Genomic DNA, 20,272 nt, shown 5'->3' with positions numbered 1-20,272 from the left:
CTCTACTGTTTGTTACTAAGGAGACAAAGGCATTGTTGTAAGTCGGTCCAGAGATCAGCGTCTGTTTCTTTATGGCAAACATATTTTACAAGCCTTAAAGAGACAGTTACCAAAAAGACAATACAAAAGACAATACATGTATATATATATAGGGAGAGAGAAAAAGGGGTGTGTGTACAGTTCATGCACTAAAGTTTTTAGAGTTTTTTGTGTATGTGTGATTTAAGGTTTTTTTTTTTTACTGAGTACACTTTTTTTACAAAATATTTTATTGACAAATTTGTTACCAGCTTGTACAGGCAGCTCATAAAGAGTGCAATAGTTTCCATATAAAAGCAACTCTGTAATAAACAAACAGCCATTGTTCATGTTTCAAAACACTTCCTTCAAAACAGTAATCACACTGTACAGTAAAAGTGAACAATACTCCAATATGTATCTCTGTGTCGGCATAAAATTATGTTCAGATAGATTATGAAACTGTAATCTGGTATCAGCAATTATAAAGGGCGATAAATGGAATAACAAGGTTGTCTAAGTGAACATGAAACGGGAACATCTCAGCCCATGGGGAGCAGAAGTTGTGGGCATCTGACTTGAATAAACAATGATTTCTTTTTCCATCATTGCATTAAATACACTGTTTCTGTCTTGTTGAAATATGTCAGTAACATAAATACAATGATTTCTTGAGTGATTCAATTTTAGATTTTCGACACATGATTAGTATCAATATAAATACCATTATCATCAGATGCTAATAAAGGGGTTATGCTTGTGCTTTATGTGTGTGAGTATATTTTCTTAAATTTAATTAAAATGACCCCAAGACAGAATATGTCATTGATAGACTAATATTATAGTCTTGTGTTTTTTTCAACATCTTTGCTCATCACGTCGTCTTCTTTGAATCCTGGGTTGTCAGCTCCCATGCAAATGTTTGCTGAAGGCTTCTCTGTGATGTCTGATTCCTGTATTGGGTTAAAAACATATTATATTTATAACACCAAATTTTTGTTTATTTTGGAGAGGGTTGCTGATATGTTCTTCCTTTGTTTGTTAGGGGGTAAGCATCATACCTTTGACTTATTGCACCAGCTGAAGCAGATTAAGTCATTCTTCCTCACAAACAGCTCTGAGTTCATCTTGTCTTGCTTACATCCACCTGTATATGTATAAAAAAAATACATACTCCCTCGATTTTATCCTTGTTTTGATATAATTGAAATACCATAATATTATGGACTAGATTTCTGCAGTGCTTAAAGTAAAGACTAAAAAGTAATATCTCACCTGTGATCACGCTCACAAGCAGGCCAGACACAATTGTGGTCAGAACGCCCAACAGAGAAAAGTAGACGTAAGACAGAGAGTACCAGGTGTCTGCTAAAGGAGGCCTATAACTGAAATGAACAAAAATCACTCATTTTAATATACTTAGACTATATATAAAAATTTATGTTTAAAGCAGACAACTGTTTTCAACTGTTGACAACTGTGTTATGATGATCTAATGTTGGCAGTGTTTGTTTTATGTGTGACTCCTCCCACCAGAGGATGGCTGTGGGTTTTTTCCCCTCTCTCTTAGGAGGTGGACACCTGGGCGTGCCTGGTAGTTGGGTGGAGTCTCTTCCTGTCCTTGGATTAGATAATTGGCTAATCACCTCCCGTACTTAACTACCAGATGACAGCCACCTGGCCCCCTCCTCTCTCTCCTAACCTCCACCATCCAACAAAGAACCTGTGTTTTGATTCGTTGCTGTGTAGAGTTTCTTTGACAAAGTGATTTGCAAGTATAACCTCGTGTGTGTGTCTGGCGTTAGTACCTCAATTTTGTAAATAGCTGTAAATAGATTTGTCAAGTAGCAATCGTGTATTTTGTTCACCTTGTATATATCCTTCACTGCAGCAGCCTAGTAGGCGTGAGAAGCCATTTTTGTTGATTACGTTTTCTCCTGTTTTTCATTTACTTTTTCATTTTTCATTTACTTCACTTTTTTGTACAAAAAGTACAAACTTCCAGAGAAGTTTGTACTTTTTGTAGTTGATTCGTGAGGTTTAATTATGCCTTTTTAGACAGCTATTAAACAGCTGTTGTTGTTTTGTTTTTTTTTGTTAAATAAAAGTTTACTGTGATTTTTACTGTGTTGCTGAGTAGCAAAAGAAGGTTTTGCATCAGTCTTTTATGTAAAATGACTCACTCAGGCTCTGGGGTCAGAGTCACTGGACTGGTCCAGGGAGTTATTGTTGTATAGTTTTGGCCTATTGTGTTGTTGCAGCCTGCAGTGGTGAGTGGAAGAGGATTTGTCTTTTCAGCTGTTGGTGGGTAAATCTGGCCTCCGATCCCCACCCACAGAGTCAACACTAGACCAATGATCATTCCCACAAGTCCTCCCTGAAAAGTAAATATGAACACAGTGAACTACTTTCTCTAGGACGTCACATTTTTATTACTTTGGCAATATTTTTTTTTTATGTGTTATCAGGTTGTGCAGTTGTGCTAGTAGAAGTCTGAGGGCAAGGAAATACTCACTATTGAGTTTGATGTGCGAAAAAACATGCCTAATAGATAGAGACCAAGGAGCGGTCCGCTTATCATGCCAAATATAGAAAGAGCAGCCTGAAAAGAAAAGGGGGGGAAAAAAGACAAGAAAAGAAAAAAGTAGTTTACCCTGTAGTTTGCAACTTTCACCTCATGGTGAAGCTGAAGAGCAATAAATGACTGCAGTAGTTTGTGTTCATGGTGATTCAGATTACCTGCAGGACGCTTCCCATCAGGGAAGCTACTCCAGCCATTCCAATACACACTCCTCCAAAGAAAACACCTGCGAGTAGAAAAATATAAAAGATCCAGCTTACAACGTTCGCAGTGCAAATTCAGTTGTTCAGATAGGCAACATGTTTTACAGTTTTCTAGAACAAATGTTATTATGGTTATGCACACTTAACTCTGTTTAAAAGCAAATGTTTATTTGGGTTTTTTTTCTTCATATAATTCAATTTATCATCATAACTTATGGAAAAATAAGTCCACAAAGGTGATGTGAGGCCAGTAGAAATCATGTTTTTTTCCTACCATAAATGATTTAGCACTTTAAAATGGACTGCAAGGAACAAGATCATTGTGACCTTGTGCAAAAACAGCATATTGATCCATACTAAAAACTGTCTGTATGACATAAAGAAGAAAAAGATAAGCTATGTGCTGCAAAAATATTATTACAGACACGATGAAGCTTTTATTCGGGGTTTTCAATTCAATTCACTTTAATTAATATATATATAGCGCCAAATTGCAGCAACAGTTGCTTCAAGGCTTTTTTGGACTATTTTGGAAGTTTTTTGTTTCTGCAACTTACTCAGGCCCATGTTCATCCAGCTCACTTGCTTCTGTGTGAGGTCTTTGTACACTGGTAGAATAAAGTCTTCTACCGTGACAGCAACTAGGGCATTAATGCTGGAAGACACTGTGCTGAAAAATATACAAAGGTAAGCTTTTAGACTTGGAACACAACAGTCAGGCTGATGCATTTAAAATGATAATTACACACAGAGAAGCTAGTTTCAGGAAACAGATGGTACTTTATGGCATTATCTATGTCTAGTAATGCAAATGCAAAAATATTATCCTGTTCACTACTTAGTGACTTTTTCTCAGGCAGCAACAAAGGCAGTTCTTTTCTAAGAATGTTAATTTATCAGGTCTTGATCCCTGCACAGCTCTAAAATAACATGTTTTTGCATGTCTAAGGCTCTCACCTCAGGGTACCACTATATGCTGCAGCCACAAACAGGCCTGGAATTCCAGGGAAGTCTGCCAGAATATCCATCACAAGGTATGGGAACAGCTGGTTGATAAATATAACCCATGTTTTGTTACACATAATGCTTTGTTGCACAATAAAAGGAAAGGTGGTGAGGACTAAAGAGAAAACTGCAGGTTTACTTACTTGGTCAGGGGTGGCAACATCACCGTTTGATAGTGGATCACAATTCTTGTAAATGGAGTACATGGTGAGACCAGAAAACACAGCCAGAGTTACAGTTATCCACAAGCCAACCATATTCACATACAGAGACCTGAAAGATGAAAAAAGACATGTCAGCACATAAAATTTTGCTCAGACTCAGCAATGTACTGTTTGTATTGAATTACAGGAACGCTCACATTTTGGCATGTCCCAGGGTTTTGCAGGAGATATAACGCTGCACCTGGGACTGGTTGATTGCGTAGATTGCCGCCCACATTATGCTACCGCCAACTACTATGCTCCAGAAAGTATGTCGTTTCAGGGGATCTGGATCAAAACTGTGATAGAAATGTCAATAATATGAAAATATATTGAAGGTTAACTTTGAGGACTTCAGCAACACAAACCTCTAACGTGGAATGGCATATAGAAGCCAATTAGCAGGCTTCCCATCCATGATATTTATTTTTGGATGCAAAATATTTTTAGTAAATTTCCTTGGAATTAGTAATCACAGTTTATGTGATTCAAAAACCCTGCCCGTTTTTTATTGTAAAATAAACTCACTCACTATTGGACATAAGTCTGCTTGTGTACTTACTCAAAAGCTTGTAGTCGGCCTCCTTCACCAGCATCTTCCCAAATCTTTGTCAGGCCTCCCTGCAGTACAGCTCCTCTAGCTATAACAGCCACAAAACCTGCCAGCATGACCACCATCTGAAGCACATCTGTCCAGATTACTGCTTTCAGACCACCCTGAAGTAAACATTGATGTTAGAGTAAGCGTCACATTGTAAAGGTTTTTTGCAGAATCTGTCGAGCTGATTCCTTAGTAAGAGTCACAATAATGTTTGGATGTGTACAATTATTAATAATCAAGGAGCCAATAACTTTATTTTCAGTCATATGTAAGTGAAAAACTGCTTATTAAAACCTCAATGAACCAAAACGTTTATCATTAGAAATACGATACCATACCACCTTTATTTATAAAGCACTTTAACATAAAACCAGAGTTCACAAAGTGCTGTACATGCTAATAGCATAAGTAAAGAAAATTAAACACAACAGAGGAAGAGCCAGACAGCGAGCCACACACACTGGCGCCATCTTGAAACTTAAAACCAGCTGAAAGCATCCTCTGGCGTAACAACGTTTTCAGTTCATGCTTCTCTAAAACAACTAGTTAAATAAATATAATACTTTTTTACATTAGATGGTACCAACCAAAGTGCAGTAGATGATGCACACCACTCCCGTAGCCACCAACACTCCCCACAGATCCAGTCCAGTGACTGAGTAATAAGAAATAAGCTTCATTATGGTTCTGTCTGCATCCTTTTTTTTTTTTTCAGTTTTTGGGTTTTGGTTGTTTTTCTAAATAAACCTTTATATAGGATAAACATGAAAGAATCATTAGTATATTAACTCAGGACTAATATTCCACTAAGAAGAAGTAGAAGTTTTATGAGCAGGTGACAGTTTAGTGAGGCTTAAAGCTAAAAGTCCTTCAATTATCAAGATGTGTTTTATGAGGTTTTTGGCTTACTTTGATTTAGAGCAAGAGCTGGAGCATAGATAACCAAACCGGTATACAGTGCCTGAGGAAAAATGTCACCATTAGCTGATTACATGGAAAAACAACAAGCATATATTTTATATTAATGCTTTCTTGGAAGTGGAAGAAACAGGTTTACATAAAGTCAAACAGAAAAAAACAGCAGGTGCTGTTTTCATTTTACCTTTAACATTTTAATCATTGGTGTTTCCTCAACTTTTCATTCCTAAATAATTTCAGTTTTAATAGTCAAAATTCATAAAGTAATTGATCATATATTTAATCATTTTAAACTCTTTGCTTACCGTCTGGACGATGTACATTGATGTCCCAATTATCCGAATGGGGCGGCTGAATCGCAACTCCAGGTACTAGAAATGAAAACGAACCCTGGATATCAATAGAAGGATCTTTTGGTCCACAAATTTGCTAGATTGCTGTACTGTGTACTGTATTTTTTAAAAATAAAACTTCCAAAAAAATCCTTTAGATATTTCTTTGCATACTATGTTGGAATCACTTTTAACAAGTAATGAGTAACCTGTAATGAGTAACCTTCATTAACCAGCACCAAGCTGTGTACATTATTTTTGTTGTTTGCTTTATTGATCTTTGGCATTTTAAGTTATTTCCTGATTCATATGTTCACCAGTGTTTCTACCATCTCCCTACCTCATAGGCACTGGTGACCCCCAGTCGGTAGAAAAGAGGAACAAAGAGCTCAGCACTGATTGCAGACATGATAGCATAGGCGAAGCCAAAAATCCAGAAAGCAGATCCAAACCGGTAGGACTCAGCAGGTGTACCAATGACTGTGATGCCAGACATAAAGCTGGCAGTGAGCGACATGGCAACTGGCACAGCTGTCATTTGCCGTCCACCCAGTAAGAACTCCTCGCTGCTAGCCTCCTTGCGACCTCGGAAAGCCTGGAATAGGCCAACGCCAGCTGCCAGCAGAATTATTCCAGCAAACACCACATAATCCCACACAGAGAAAGTTGCCACTGGACCTCCTGTACCCACCATGGTTGATTCAGTAGGAGAAGCAAAGGGTCTTCCTTTGACACACAATATTGAACTTCTGTCAGAATTCAATAACTTTCAATCTTGCAAATATAGTCCTTCCCCTTTAAATTATCCTGAAATTGCCCTTAAATCCAGTTGACATGCAGTGCATTTCAGAATCAATTGTCAGAAATTTAAATCCGCTGCGTAGTGGAAAAGTTATAGCTTGACCTCCTCAGATTTTACAAGAGTTTTCTTGGTTTTAGTCTTCAATTATTTGCAGCTTAGCCACTTTAACTATAAGAAAACTTTCTTCGATGGATGAGAACATTGAGGTAGTTCAACTGTCTCCCTTGTTGTTGACAGAAATCTGGTCCACTCTGGTGGTTCCTAGTGACTATAAAGATTCGTTCACTTTAGTTAATAATCTATCAAGGCCACTACACTAAGTAGTAAAGCCTTCTGTATTTTTCCTAATTGTAAAAACTGATGAGCCTCTAGTGTGTCTTCTTTTATGACACATTATCACGTGGTGTATTCTTTTCGGACAGAAAATAATGTTATTATGGTGTCACTTCTTATTAAAAAGAAATGACATGTTGACACACCTATGAGGAGTCTGTGTGCAACTCATGGTTATTCAGTATTTATTGGTCATGTTAAGAATTTCAAGAGGAGGAATGTGGGTTAAATATTTTGGGTTTTCTGACATTGTGTTTTATTTGCCATACATGTCATATGTGATTGCTAATCCCTTACTTAGCATTTCAGTATTTGATTATCTCTCCAGTAATGCATAGAAAGGCACAAAAGTCACACATCTAGTGTCAGTGAAAAGCATAGCTACAGCAAAAAAAACTGCACACTAGAGAGAAAAAGTAAGTGTAATCATTTGCACTTGCTAGTTCATTAAATATTAGCGGTTTCATGGATGGTTTCATTCAAGACGTCTTTTATGAGAGAATCAGTTACTCTAAATTCTTAAAAAGTTAATGTAAAATTCACTGTTTATGTATGTGCATTTGAACAATAGCTGGGGAGAACGAATGATCAGTTTAAGGTGGAAGCTAACATTGTATTTTACTGTTCAAATGTTCAATGTATCGTAATCATCTTGTGAGCAATATTCCTGGTCACTGATAAACTAAATGATGACAGCAGGTTAACCATGTACATATACTTTAATGGTAACTGTAATTAGAGCAAAAACTTTTACTCTAAAAAAAAAAAAAACCTTTTGACTAAAATGAAAAAGAAATCAGTATATCCAGCTCCTGCTCTGTACTTCTTTGTTGTCTAATATTTTTATATTTGCATTGATCTTAGTGGGCTACAGATACACAGAAACACAACAATGGCATTCAAAACAGTTGCAAAATCACTTAACGTGTACGAGACTTTGACTATGTTCGACAATCATTAAACTAAATTACAGATAAGGAGACACAAAGTGAAGGTGAGAATTGCACTCTTCCTTTGTTTTTTTTTTAAAGATGTTATCATCAGGAATTCATTCTCTCTATCTTTACAGTAACTTTTGCTTTAGTAATACAAAATCGGGTTGTATAACCCTTTTTGATTGTGTTGTACCAGTGTCATCTCTGGACTGTGACTGTTGAGTGTTTTGAGCGACTCACATTGTTGCATGTTTTTTGGTGTCACTTTAACACTGCCGGTGTGCAACTCTGCATTATAAGAAGTTTTCAAGTTAATTTTTACATAAATGAGTAACAGATTGGCTTGTTTGGTAAAGAAAACATCTCGGGTTAAAATTTGAATGGCCCTCTAATAAAAAAAAATGCGTTCTTTAAAGCAGAAAATAAGCTTTTTGTGTGTTTTGTGACATCTAGTGTACAGTAGCTTAGACTACTTTGCACAGAGCCACATGGCTAATGCACGAACTTTGTTTACCAAGGAAATCATTATTCATGTAATCCACATAATGGACTGAAAATTCAACAGATCGTTTTTTGTCACAGATAGATAACATGCAGTTTATGTAAAGATAGATTAAGATATGTTTGTATAAATACTGCTTAGCAGAGATGTTTGGACTCAGAGCATCATTAGGCCTGAAAGTGCCCACATCTATCAAGCAGGTGACTCATGCATACAGAGGGTAAGAAAATAATATTCAAGAAACCAAACCTCTGATCTCTCTTGTATGTTGTTGACTGGTCTCTTTACCTTTTCTTCCCAAACAGGACCAAAATAGACTAAGATTGACTGAGACACATAACATGGAGGTTACAGTGTTCAACTGCTGGCTCTTTTTTCTGATGTTTAGCCCTGCTGTTCCCATGTGTTTGCCCACTGATTTCACCCTGTATGTGGAAAAGCCAGAATGTGAGTTCTGTGTTGCAATAAACACAACCATCTGCATGGGATTTTGCTACTCAAGGGTATGTATGTCTAATGTTAAAAAAAATGAAAAAGAAAAAAAGTCTACATGTTGTTTTTGGTTATTGAAAACTGGAAGTGCTTAGTAAATAATCGTTTTTCCATATCAAAAATTATATGACAAGAAATATGAAACAAAATATTAGAAAGAGATATCTAAAAGGTAGTAAGAATATGTGATTTTTGGCATATTTTTACATAGTTTTATTTAGTTTTATTTTAGCATTTTTTTTACATAGTTTTATAAATGCTTTGGAGACTTTATTTAGATGTTGGATGGGCTTTACACTGAAAGCTTACAATTTCCTTTGCGGTTTTAATGTTGTAAATTACTAAGAAATTTTTAAAAAAGCTGGCAAAAAACCCCCAAAAAAAGGCACTTCATAATTTGTCTATTGCAAATATTCGACATAAATAAATAAATACATATCAAGACAGACTTCTTATTAGCCAATGTTATCAGACTTTAAGCTAGATAGTCACATAAAAAAATATTTCCAGCACTTTTTCCCCAATGTTATCTAGATTCTATGTAATCGTCATTCGTTTAGTTTGATCTCTGTGCTTATATGTGATAACCAGGACAGCAACATGAGGGATATTCTTGGCCCACGTTTCCTTGTCCAGAGGGGCTGCACCTATGATAAGGTTGAATACCACACTGCTATTCTGCCTGGCTGTCCCATTGAAGCCAACCCTGTCTTCACCTACCCTGTGGCTCTCAGCTGCCACTGCAGTGCATGCAGGACTGACACTGATGAGTGCGCACACAGAGCCAGCATGGATGGAACAAAGTGTACCAAGCCTGTTAGGCGTATCTACCCATATCCTGGCCACAGCAACTATGTTATCCCTTTTTGACTCACATGTTCTTGTTCCCATAACAAGAACACTGTTTTAGTTGTGGAAGTACATGACATCCATATTCTGAGAAAAGACAAGCGTCATCATATACTGTCAGATCTGTACCGTCTGTACCTTTCCCAATTGTACCAGCTTTTTAAATTCTGCCTTTGTTAGCCAATATGTCTGTGCTGCAGGCTTGCTTTTAACTTTACAATGAGGGTTGATCCTAGTGCATTTTTCCTGTTTTCAGCATCGTTATATATCCATTTGTACTCTCTTGTGAGCGTGACTCTCAGACTTATTGTGCTCGGAAAAGGGCAGTCTGATTACAACTGAATTAAAGTCTCTAAATAGCTCTCTGACTAAGCAGTACTTGACTTAATCACATCCTGTGTAAGACTTTAGCTTTCTGTTTACTACACAAGGCCATGACACTCACAACATCACTGACTATATTTACCTTGATAGTCATTCTGGAAAACCACGAATTGTTGACACAACTAAAGCTGTTTCCAAAAAAGTTATGACATTGTGTAAAATGTCAATGTGATAATTTACAAATCATTTAAAGCCCATATTTAACTGAAAACATTCAAAAGAAAGCATAAATGGTAAATGGCCTGCATTTGTGTAGCGCTTTACTTAGTCCCTATGGATCCCAAAGCACTTTACACTACATTCAGTCATCCACCCATTCACACACTGGTGATGGCAGCTATATTGTAGCCACAGCTGCCCTGGAGCGCAATGACAGAGGCGAGGCTGCCAGACACTAGCGCCACCGGGCCCTCTGACCACCACTTCACCCATTGCCTACCGCCAGTAGGCAATGGGTGAAGTGTCTTGCCCAAGGACACAACGACCGAGATTGTTGGAGCCGGGGCTCGAACTGATTACAAGACGAACTGCCAACTCTTGAGCCACGATCACCCGAGCATAAGGAATAAGGAAGCTGATGGTGAACACTTTAGGAAACTTCTAATAACTGTTGAGGTTAATTTGTGACACAATTGGGCATGAAAAATGCATCCCAGAATATTCTAGAAGTAAAAGTGGTGATGGGTTCTTACACTGTGAGTCATCAGTATATCTTTCTTTTTCTTAATTGCTTATCCAGTTCAGGCACCATTAATACTCAACGCCCATACAGGTCTTGCAACACCGTCCTAACATGAAGTCTTTTTCGGGGTAAGCCAAAACAAAACAAAAAAGCTAAACCAGAGTCTACATATGTTCCAAAAGAACGCCTTAATGAAAGAAGTGACTGGGAGCTAATGTGGTAAGCCTACAGTCTATTACCATTGACCCACTAAAACCATTTTAATTATTAAACAAAAATATTGTCACCTTTAAAAGATTTGCAAACTTTTGCATTTGGTTTTTATTGACAGTTTATAGAGACAAGGGTTAAATGTCTTGTCCTTGAGGTTGTTAAAATACGTTACTAGATTTTTTTGGAAACAATATAACTAGAAGACTCAACAAAACCAAATTTAATGTGTGACTTTGTCCACTGTAACTATCAGTTTGATGCAGTGTTTATATGTGTATTTTCCAGTGCACAGTGGAAATTTTGGGGGACAGCTGCAGCTTATTTATAGCTCAGCAATTCAGAGTGTGAGAATGCATGATAAGTCTTTCATGTGGAGCTCTTTGACATTTCTCTTTCATGATCTTATATTCAGTCTTTACATATATAACAGGCTTTCTCTTTTTTCTGATAGCTTCTGTTTAAAATGTCTTTGCACTGATGGAAGTTTTTTTTATTGGCTCTGCAGCCCTCACTGATTTCAACACTTTACAACCTTTTAAAGAGAACTGAGTATAACATGAACTATAAAAGAAGTCCTGTGACCTAAAAGCCAACAAAACATCTGATTTAAAGACCTTTAAAGGCTGTTTCTCACTTTTATTCATCAACATAACCCCTTATAAGAAGTTTAACTACACTAATGGTTGACATGATTATGGTGTTTCAAATCTTGAAGTAACCTTGGAGCATTTTGAATTTTGGGGTAAGAACAGGATATGACGCTCTTATCTCTATGAAGGGAAAACAAGGAAGTGGGACACGTTTACACAACAATGACACAGGTGTTCTGAGCCACTAGTCGGCTTTGAGCTTGTACAGCTTCCCACAACCTGATACTCTGTTTAACCTTGCAAAAAGTCAGCTGACAAAATGGCGCAGTGTTATCCATTTTGGGATGAGGCATTTCAGTGTCCTGACTTTGTCACTAAATATGAAATATTGTGCTACATATGCTCCCACTCCCACCCCTCCTAATTTTGATGTGTTGAGAAGGTAAAATGTTTTTATCACATAGAGTTATCTTTGTTAGTATTAAAAATTGACCAGACATGACTCCAGAATAATCAGTCTGGTATGGCACAATGGTCTGATGTGCTTGGCTGAAAATTTGTAGTGGTGTAGTTTTGAAAACCTGAATACCCTAACGGATAAAAGCATGGAATTTGCCTCTGTCAGCATTCCAAAGCAACCAGCTATGTTGTGCACATACCGATTACGCGTTCATTCAGACAAACCATAAAGTTTTGCTTGTGTTGTGTTTATTCAGCTAGATAAAATGTGAGAACTTTTTGTAGCAATGGAATCACCAGTGGGTCCAGGAAAAGTCATTGGTGGTTGGTCTGCTTGTCAAACACTTCAGTTTAGTATAAAATTAGATTGCAAAGGTTGTAGAATCAGTCACTCTGTTCAGACCAATTCTTAAAACACATTTGTACAGAAATAGGTTTATGTGATGTTGTCTTTTTTTCGTCTTTTTATCTTCATTCAACTGTTTTGAGCATGATGAAAGAAAGTATTATGATTTGTCCTAGTGACCTTTTCCACTGACTTGCTCCTCTATTCTAAATTTACTTCTCGTTCCAAAATGACTTTGTACTTATTCTGTGAAATATCTTTATTCGTGCTATAGATATTACATATCCCCCTGACTTTGGTGATTCCTTAAGCTTTTCTTTCTTCTTATAATATAGTTTCACATCACGTTGCCTGTATAAAAGACTGTGGATTTTCTATATTACAGGTTCTCAGAAAAACTATTTTTTATTTGTTTCAATAACGCTAATATGTCTGATTGAACTTCACATTTTTAACAACACTGAGTGACCAGATGATCATCACTAGGGCATGTTGTTACAAGTTATTACAGTGAACAGTGAGCAGAGAAGAAATGACTATATAGTGGTTACGAAAGAGACAATCGCTTGCCAAAATTGACATGACATGCAAGGTATATGCACCTCCCACTATTATTTTTTTGGCTGTAGGTGTTAGAGGTAAACGACTTCCTGGTTTGGGGATGTGTCCACAACTTTAAAGCCTCTAGATCTTTCACTCCGGAATTTTCCAAATTATGTGGTTAAAAAATACATTGTAAAAACCTGAAGCCTTGTCTGTAGAATGCACTGCTCTGACTAAAACCGGGAAACATTCCTTTGAGTAATTTGATATGCTGTCTTGTGTCTCCCATTTAAACTTTAAGGCCACGTTTATTTTACCATAAAGAAAAACTTTTATGACTATAATATGGGTTTATTGATGAAGATACCTTTTCTTCGTCAGCAAATTATGACTCTGTATCTGATTCATCCAGCTGGACACAGTCAGACCTGCTCATCACAGCATGTTCAACCTATTCTAAGACTGATAAGAGAAAGGGGTACATTTTCCCACCCACAGCTATCTTGCTGAAGGGAAGTAAAGAGAAAATCCTGACCGTGAGTGGCAATATTAGAAAATAGAAAGCAGAATTTATAAATATTTCAGTGCATGAGCTTTTATAAACAATTCATTATATATTTTTTGAACTAATGATGCTTTTTATGTTCAACATCTTGATCTGCTCAGCAGAAAACAGTGGTTAATTGTGATTAAATAAAAGCAAGTTCAGTCATTTAAAGAAGCACCGTAGTTGCCCCTGGGTGCTAGAATAGAGTAGAATCGAATCGAATCGAATCAAATAACACCATTAGCAGTCGGACAGCACATTTCACAAATCTCAAAGCCATGGCGACTTTAATAGGATTAATCCACTTTTAACTTGAGATTATTCTGAGACATGGGGAAGGACTTCTTTACTAAGAATGGGGTAATCTCTCCCAACAAAGACCAGTTTTAAATAATCTAACAGTGAGGTTTTGGTTCTGAAAAACTGAATGTTTAAACTTAACAAAAAAATAGCTTCTTTCTTTTTGGGCTTAAGCAGTGTAAAGCTGTAATTGGTGAATCAGCTAATTATTGATGTATCTACCTTCCAATCAAAATAAAGTAACAATATAGAAACTTGTGATTGGCTTTAAATCAAGCGGCAGTCAGATAAGCGCCAGCCCCTTAAAAAAAGCCAGTGGAAAATTCCAGCTACTCTGACCCTCAGCTTTATTAGCGCTTCAACTAGCGGAAGAGACAGAAGTACTGACTATTCGCTCGAAACAATCAAACAAGAACTACTGCGAGATCATTTATTTGGTAAGTTGATCCGTAATAATCTATATTCAATTAGTTTAGAAATGGTTTTAAATTCACTGCTTGATTCTTTGTCTCCAGTTTATTCGTTATTTCTCATAATGTTGACGAATGAATGGGCGTCTCAATGACAGTAGCCTTCAAAAGCCACTTTCTTTATGTGGAACTGAAAACAATGCGGTAGTCAATATCTTTTTTTTTTTTTTTACCCAAAGCGTGTATTATAAATAGTATAAACTCCATTGGCCAGTGCATTTTTTTTAATTATATTTTTTAATGCAATTAAAATGCTCGGTAGAGGGATATATTTGCATGGAAACGTCATCTCGTATATTTGCATCGATATTATCCCTCGTAACTCACATTCATACAAAGTATCTATATTTTATGCCTCGGCCTTCAGAAAGAGTTACTTAGAAATTCAGCAGTAGCCGCCAGATTTGAATCTTAACTTTATGAAAGACGGTTACGCCCATATATGGAGTGCGGTATGTGAGCTTAAACACGCCCACGGGTTGCACTACTCATAGCGCAAGTATAGCACATCCGCTGCATCATGGTCTTGTGACTGTGCGGCACATAGATAACCTAAAGTCCCTCGTGGGTGGAATAAGCTTCTCTGTAAGGTCTGTGACTACTTGGAAACCTACTTAGTAACTCCCTTTGCTTTCTCTGTCTAGGACTCTGCTCATTCACCTCACTGAAGAACACCTGAACCTACATCACCTGATTTTTGCTTTTACTTTTTCATACATCTTCCTTTGTCACTCTTTCAAAGCTTTATCACTTTGTCATGTCTCAGCAGCAGATCAGGTAAGCTTCATGCACTATTTTATTCTGTGCATGTGTGGTCTAGTGGTACAAATGTTTTTTTTTTTTTTTTTTATTTTATTTTTTTTATTATTATTTCATAATGATTAGATGAGCTTGGTGACTTATTAGCATGATTTTCTGCTTTTGTGTTTCATGTAATTGTAAACTGATTATCTTTGGAGTATAGCTTTTAGCCTTCTAAACAGTTTATAATCATAGTCTGTCTTTCAAAATTATAGAATAGAATAGAATTCAACTTTATTGTCATTGCACATGCACAGGTACAGGGCAACGAAATGCAGTTTGCATCCATCCAGAAGTGCTTTAGTGATATAGATATATTACAATATATATTAGCAATAATATAGATATGTGAGTATATTACAGAAATGGGTCTATTATGGTATGTTATAATGTACACGGTATGAAGTATGTTGTGAATATTCTATAACTATAAGTATGTACAGGCTGTAGTGAGTACAAGCTATGTACAGGATATGAACAGGATATAAATATGAAAAACTATACAGAATATGAAATAAATAACTTTACAGAATCTGGGATATACAGCTATACAGAAATGGGAACTATGCAAGTTGTAAACAGTTGTAGGATTAAAGATTATTATTAAAGATTATTATTAAAGATTAAGATTATTATAAGAATAAACACAGCATCATTAAAGTTGTGACATTATTTATTTACTTATTTATTTTTATTTTGCTGTCTCTCTTTAGCCTCCCAGCCAAACTCATTAATGGCGGCATTGCTGGCATTATTGGGGTTACTTGTGTCTTCCCCATTGACTTGGCAAAGACCAGGTTGCAGAATCAGAGACGAGGTCAGCAGGTCTACAAAAGCATGTGAGTATTTCTGCTTAATGTTGACTTAAGCAACACACAGCCCCCAGGTATTATACCTACCACGCCCTGGTGTAAGTCAGTGCTATTCATACTGATCTCACAATGACAGCTGTGCATTGAATTGTAATGACTATGTAGGTTTTAAGAAATTCCTCTCTAGTGAGGTCATTTTACTCACTTTGCACTGCTTTATAGAGTGGAAATTTACTGAACTGCGTTCTCTTGTAACACTTAAATTTCCTTAGTCCACCCCCTGTTGTCTCAATGAACTGGCGTGTTTTGTCACACCGGTAATATTTACCTTGCTTTCTTCTGTAGGATGGACTGCCTTGTCAAGACAGTTCGATCAGAGGGATACTTTGGAATGTACAGAGGTAAGGCTTGTACATATTTAAATATTAAGAAGCAGTAGGATAGCAGAGGTAGAAGTTCTGCAAGAGGATTAAATATAGGAGAGGGTAAGCTCTCTGTTGTGAGGTTAACATTGATACGGTTACCACTGGCCACACTTGTTGTTTTAACAAGTACTGAGAGACTGCATTTTAGCTGTGTTTGGATGCTTTTTATATATATATCTCTTAGTCCAGTTGTAAAGGAGAAGTTGTCAAATGGTCTCATGAAAAGTATTACATTCACTGTAGTATAGTATGTAATATTGTACTTGTTAAAACAGAGAGCATATACTTTCATTATTAGTGTATCACTTAGAAAAGGAAACTAAGTCTGCAAAGAAATTGGAGACCTCTTAGTTTGGGTCTCTGTCTGTGTGAGGAATGTTTGTTTGCATCTGTGTTTTTCATATTACAGACTTGGGTCCCCCTGGGATATTGAAGGCTAGCCGATAAGGCGCAGCCACGCTGGAGGCAAATCATTAAATGGTTCTTACAATATTGCTCTATTTAAAACTCTAGGCTCAAGTTTTTGTTTTGCCATCTATTTGTTCTGTAATTTGACTTGTCAGTAACTACTTTGCTGTCTTCTTGCTGTCCTGTCAACTTTTGGATTATTGTTGTTTTCCAGACTATGAATTGTGTCTTTGCAGACTTTGGTTGAGCTTGCAAACAAATCTGTGGTGAACTAAAGATGAATTTTTTTGCATATTCAGTCCCACAGAACATTTAAGTTTGCTCAAAGTCTTCACACGCATAGTCAAGGACTCAGTCTGTCCTTTCTCTAATGTTTTTTTTTAAATTTTATTTTATCTGTCATCACTAACCTACTCACTGACATGCATCCTGTCACTAAGATCTATTTCCTTTCTTGAAGTCTTCTCTACACAGTGTTGCTTGTTGTCACACCCTGATTCTGTTTATTTCATAGATTTCGTGTTTGCATCTTCCTCTGGATCTTCATTGCCCTATTGTTCCTTATGTTGTGTTGTTATGCTTGTTTCTCATTTTCCTCCTGATATTTTGTTTACTACTTTCTTTTTTTTTTTTTTTTTTTTTTTTTTAAATTGACATAATCCCCCTTCACAATTATTACTTAAGCTCAATTAAACTGAGTATATGTCTTGTCTGTGTGTAAATTAACTGTACAGTTAACTCTTTACATTCTGATGTTGTAATGATAGTGGCGGGGTATGTTTTTGTACATGTGCTGAATGGAAAACTGGATTCTGTCTTCAGTGCTAACTATTTTTTTTTCCCCTCAGGTGCTGCTGTAAATCTGACCTTGGTTACCCCTGAGAAGGCAATCAAGCTGGCTGCCAATGACTTCTTCCGGCACCACCTTGCCAAAGACGGGTAAGCATACTCTGTGAGAGGATCTTCTTGGAAATGGGCAATATGTATTTATTATTTTTAAAGGTGGTTTATTTAAAACATGTCTCACTCTTAACAGAAAGGGGCTGACAGTGTTCAAAGAGATGCTGGCAGGCTGTGGTGCAGGCATGTGCCAGGTCATTGTTACTACCCCCATGGAAATGCTCAAGATACAACTACAGGATGCAGGCAGACTTGGTAAGAAGCATGCAAAGCCCTTTTTAAATGCATCAGTGTCAGTAATTTACATTTATAGCTGTGTTCCTCATTTATAATTATATATATCTTATGTGTGTGTGGGTTTTTTTTTTTTGTTTTTTTTTTTTTTTTTTTTTTTTTTTTTTGTACAGCGGTCCAACAACAGAAACCAGTCATGATGACTCCCACAAAGCTTGTGGCCACTAATGCAGTGCTCAGTCGCTCTTACAATTCTGGCATGGTCATTTCTGCACCAAGAGCTGTGTCGGCTACACAGATTGCAAAAGAACTCCTCCAGACGCAGGGCATCCAGGGGCTCTACAAAGGTCTGGGGGCCACACTGATGAGGTAAATCACTTCTACCGCCACGATGAGAAGCTGTGTGTGAACCTGACAGGGCAGTTGAACTTCACCAGGATTTTAGTCTGAAAATATTTTGTTTACTTTCTTCCAGAGATGTCCCCTTTTCTATTGTTTACTTCCCATTGTTTGCTAATCTGAATCGCCTGGGCAAACCAAGTCCTGAGGCGTCGTCACCCTTCTATTGGGCCTTCCTCTCAGGCTGTGCTGCAGGATCCACTGCTGCGGTGGCGGTTAACCCCTGTGATGGTGAGTGGTGTTTTTATTTATTTTTGCTTTTTTTTTCCGCCCTAAGCTGGATCACCCAGTTGTCTCCTGTTGAATATTCTTAGCAACACTGGAATTTTAACAATCCCCCCCCCTGCTCTCTCTCCTTCTAGTGGTGAAGACCAGACTGCAGTCATTGAACAAGGGGGCTAGTGAGGAGACTTACAGTGGAGTGGTGGATTGTGTAAGGTATGACAGTGAATCATTTTTACAGTTGCATAAATTGCACGTCTTTTTTTTTTTTCCTTTTCCTACCTTTGTGTGTATGAATAAACTCGTTCCTCTGTTTTGACAGTAAAATAATGCAGAAGGAGGGGCCTTCAGCATTCCTGAAAGGTGCCAGCTGCCGGGCTCTGGTCATCGCACCTCTGTTTGGCATTGTACAGGTTATGTACTTTGTTGGTGTTGGTGAATACATCCTTGACAACTCACCCCTACGCCTCTTAGGACCATGAGACCATATCATCTTGCTGACTAGCTATGCATGGGACCTGGTAGAAGACCTAGCTGCTACATGTATTCAGTTTACAGCAAGAAAAACAAGTAGACAGAAAGACCTATGATTTCACTATCTTTACGGTCAAAACGTGGTGTTGCACTTAAACCCTTTTGTTACTTGTTCAGTAGGCTGAAGCCAGTGTTTGCGCTTGAAGCTGTTAGCTTTACTGCATTGGGGCCTCTCTTGACCCTAAACAGTTGTTTTGTTTCCCTCTGTGAGGGAAGGGAGCTTGCTTTCTTGATCACGACTTTTCTTTTTTTTTTTCTTTTTTTTCTAAAACTTGTTTTTGACGCTATTTAAAGTAGTTTGTTATGAGAGTTTGTAGTACTTTATTTATGTGTTGTTGTTTTTTTTTCCTTCTTTGCTGTCTCATGTTGCTGAGCCTTAATCTAGAAACAAAAGTCTGAAAGTTCACAGGGCCCAGTTTACACAACTTGCTGGAAAGGCTTTTTTTGTGAACTGCTTTGTGTACATGTTTACTTTAACTAATCATGAACCTTCCTAATGAAATTGGGACCATATGGCTTACCAAACCATAAGCTGTGTCCTACACTTGACATTAGTGCAGTAGTTGGTTAGTGCTATGTGAACTGTCATAAACTTGAGATGCAATCATGCACATTTTATGTTTGTCTACGTCCACACACACACACACACACACTTTTTATATTTCATCTGAAATGTTATCCAGAAGGTCCTTTGTGATTCATGCCTTAACAAAGCAGTTTGAAATGTAGTTTTGATTCTGCAAGGCAAAATTGACAGAATATGAGCATTATTACAGTTACTGTGAGCTTATTTTTAAAAGGAAAAAGACTGTTACATACCAATGATTGTGATGGCTTTTTGTACTTGTGTATATTAATAAAAAACTTGAAGTACCCAGTCTGTACTGTTTGACTAAGTACTGAGGGCTATGAAGGTATTCTGAATAACTGCTGTAGTTCAGAACTATTGCTTTATGACATATTCATTAATGTAAACATACTACATTCGATTTTTCTAAATGTTCCTTTACGAAGAGTTTGTTCGACTCTGGCCTCCTGCTGACATCAGTGATTTCCTTAGTAAGGCTATCTCATGCACACACTCAATCGGAAGAAAGTTGACTTGTTTCAGAGTGAATGAACTGAGGGGGTGTACCAAGGCTCACCATAAACGTATTATACAAATCAAATATCTGGAATCCCAGATGCTGAAAATGAGAAGAACTAGTCCCTTGTTTTTAGTCAAATGA

At 37.2% G+C, this 20,272-nt stretch overlaps 3 protein-coding genes across 6 annotated transcripts; 2 read left to right on the top strand and 1 right to left on the bottom strand.

The window, feature by feature from the left end:
- Window positions 1-75: 75 nt before the first annotated feature.
- Window positions 76-7,120, bottom strand: slc5a8l (solute carrier family 5 member 8, like). The gene is made up of 15 exons (XM_004547582.5): window positions 6,202-7,120; window positions 5,835-5,900; window positions 5,521-5,572; window positions 5,199-5,266; window positions 4,573-4,727; window positions 4,169-4,309; window positions 3,951-4,080; window positions 3,760-3,848; window positions 3,360-3,472; window positions 2,758-2,825; window positions 2,534-2,620; window positions 2,202-2,395; window positions 1,294-1,403; window positions 1,080-1,165; window positions 76-971 (listed from the first exon to the last, which is right to left on the bottom strand). The coding sequence occupies exons 1-15, from the start codon at window positions 6,553-6,555 to the stop codon at window positions 858-860; spliced, it is 1,827 nt and encodes a 608-aa protein (XP_004547639.1). The 5' UTR covers window positions 6,556-7,120; the 3' UTR covers window positions 76-857.
- Window positions 7,121-8,350: 1,230 nt separating this feature from the next.
- Window positions 8,351-10,129, top strand: tshba (thyroid stimulating hormone subunit beta a). Its single transcript, XM_004547581.2, has 3 exons — window positions 8,351-8,653; window positions 8,739-8,936; window positions 9,517-10,129. Exons 2-3 carry the CDS (start codon window positions 8,775-8,777, stop codon window positions 9,793-9,795), a joined length of 441 nt encoding a protein of 146 aa, XP_004547638.1. The 5' UTR covers window positions 8,351-8,653; window positions 8,739-8,774; the 3' UTR covers window positions 9,796-10,129.
- A 3,991-nt stretch (window positions 10,130-14,120) lies between these two features.
- On the top strand, window positions 14,121-19,917 carry slc25a55a (solute carrier family 25 member 55a). Of its 4 annotated transcripts, XM_004547579.5 has the most exons (10): window positions 14,121-14,275; window positions 14,953-15,085; window positions 15,823-15,948; window positions 16,267-16,322; window positions 17,603-17,693; window positions 17,791-17,909; window positions 18,062-18,257; window positions 18,364-18,518; window positions 18,650-18,725; window positions 18,832-19,917. In XM_004547579.5, the coding sequence occupies exons 2-10, from the start codon at window positions 15,066-15,068 to the stop codon at window positions 18,989-18,991; spliced, it is 999 nt and encodes a 332-aa protein (XP_004547636.1). In that variant the 5' UTR covers window positions 14,121-14,275; window positions 14,953-15,065; the 3' UTR covers window positions 18,992-19,917. The 4 variants fall into 4 exon arrangements, with proteins under 4 accessions (XP_004547636.1, XP_076740394.1, XP_004547637.1 ...); XM_076884280.1 differs by lacking the exons at window positions 14,121-14,275; window positions 14,953-15,085 and adding an exon at window positions 16,756-16,826 and having other exon boundaries at window positions 15,885-15,948; XM_076884279.1 differs by lacking the exons at window positions 14,121-14,275; window positions 14,953-15,085 and having other exon boundaries at window positions 15,855-15,948; window positions 16,267-16,826.
- Window positions 19,918-20,272: the final 355 nt, after the last annotated feature.

Source organism: Maylandia zebra, linkage group LG5 (assembly GCF_041146795.1).
Source record: "Maylandia zebra isolate NMK-2024a linkage group LG5, Mzebra_GT3a, whole genome shotgun sequence".
Lineage (NCBI taxonomy): Eukaryota > Metazoa > Chordata > Actinopteri > Cichliformes > Cichlidae > Maylandia > Maylandia zebra.
The sequence above is the reverse complement of the archived record's forward strand: the minus strand, read 5'-3'. Positions and strand labels throughout refer to the sequence as shown.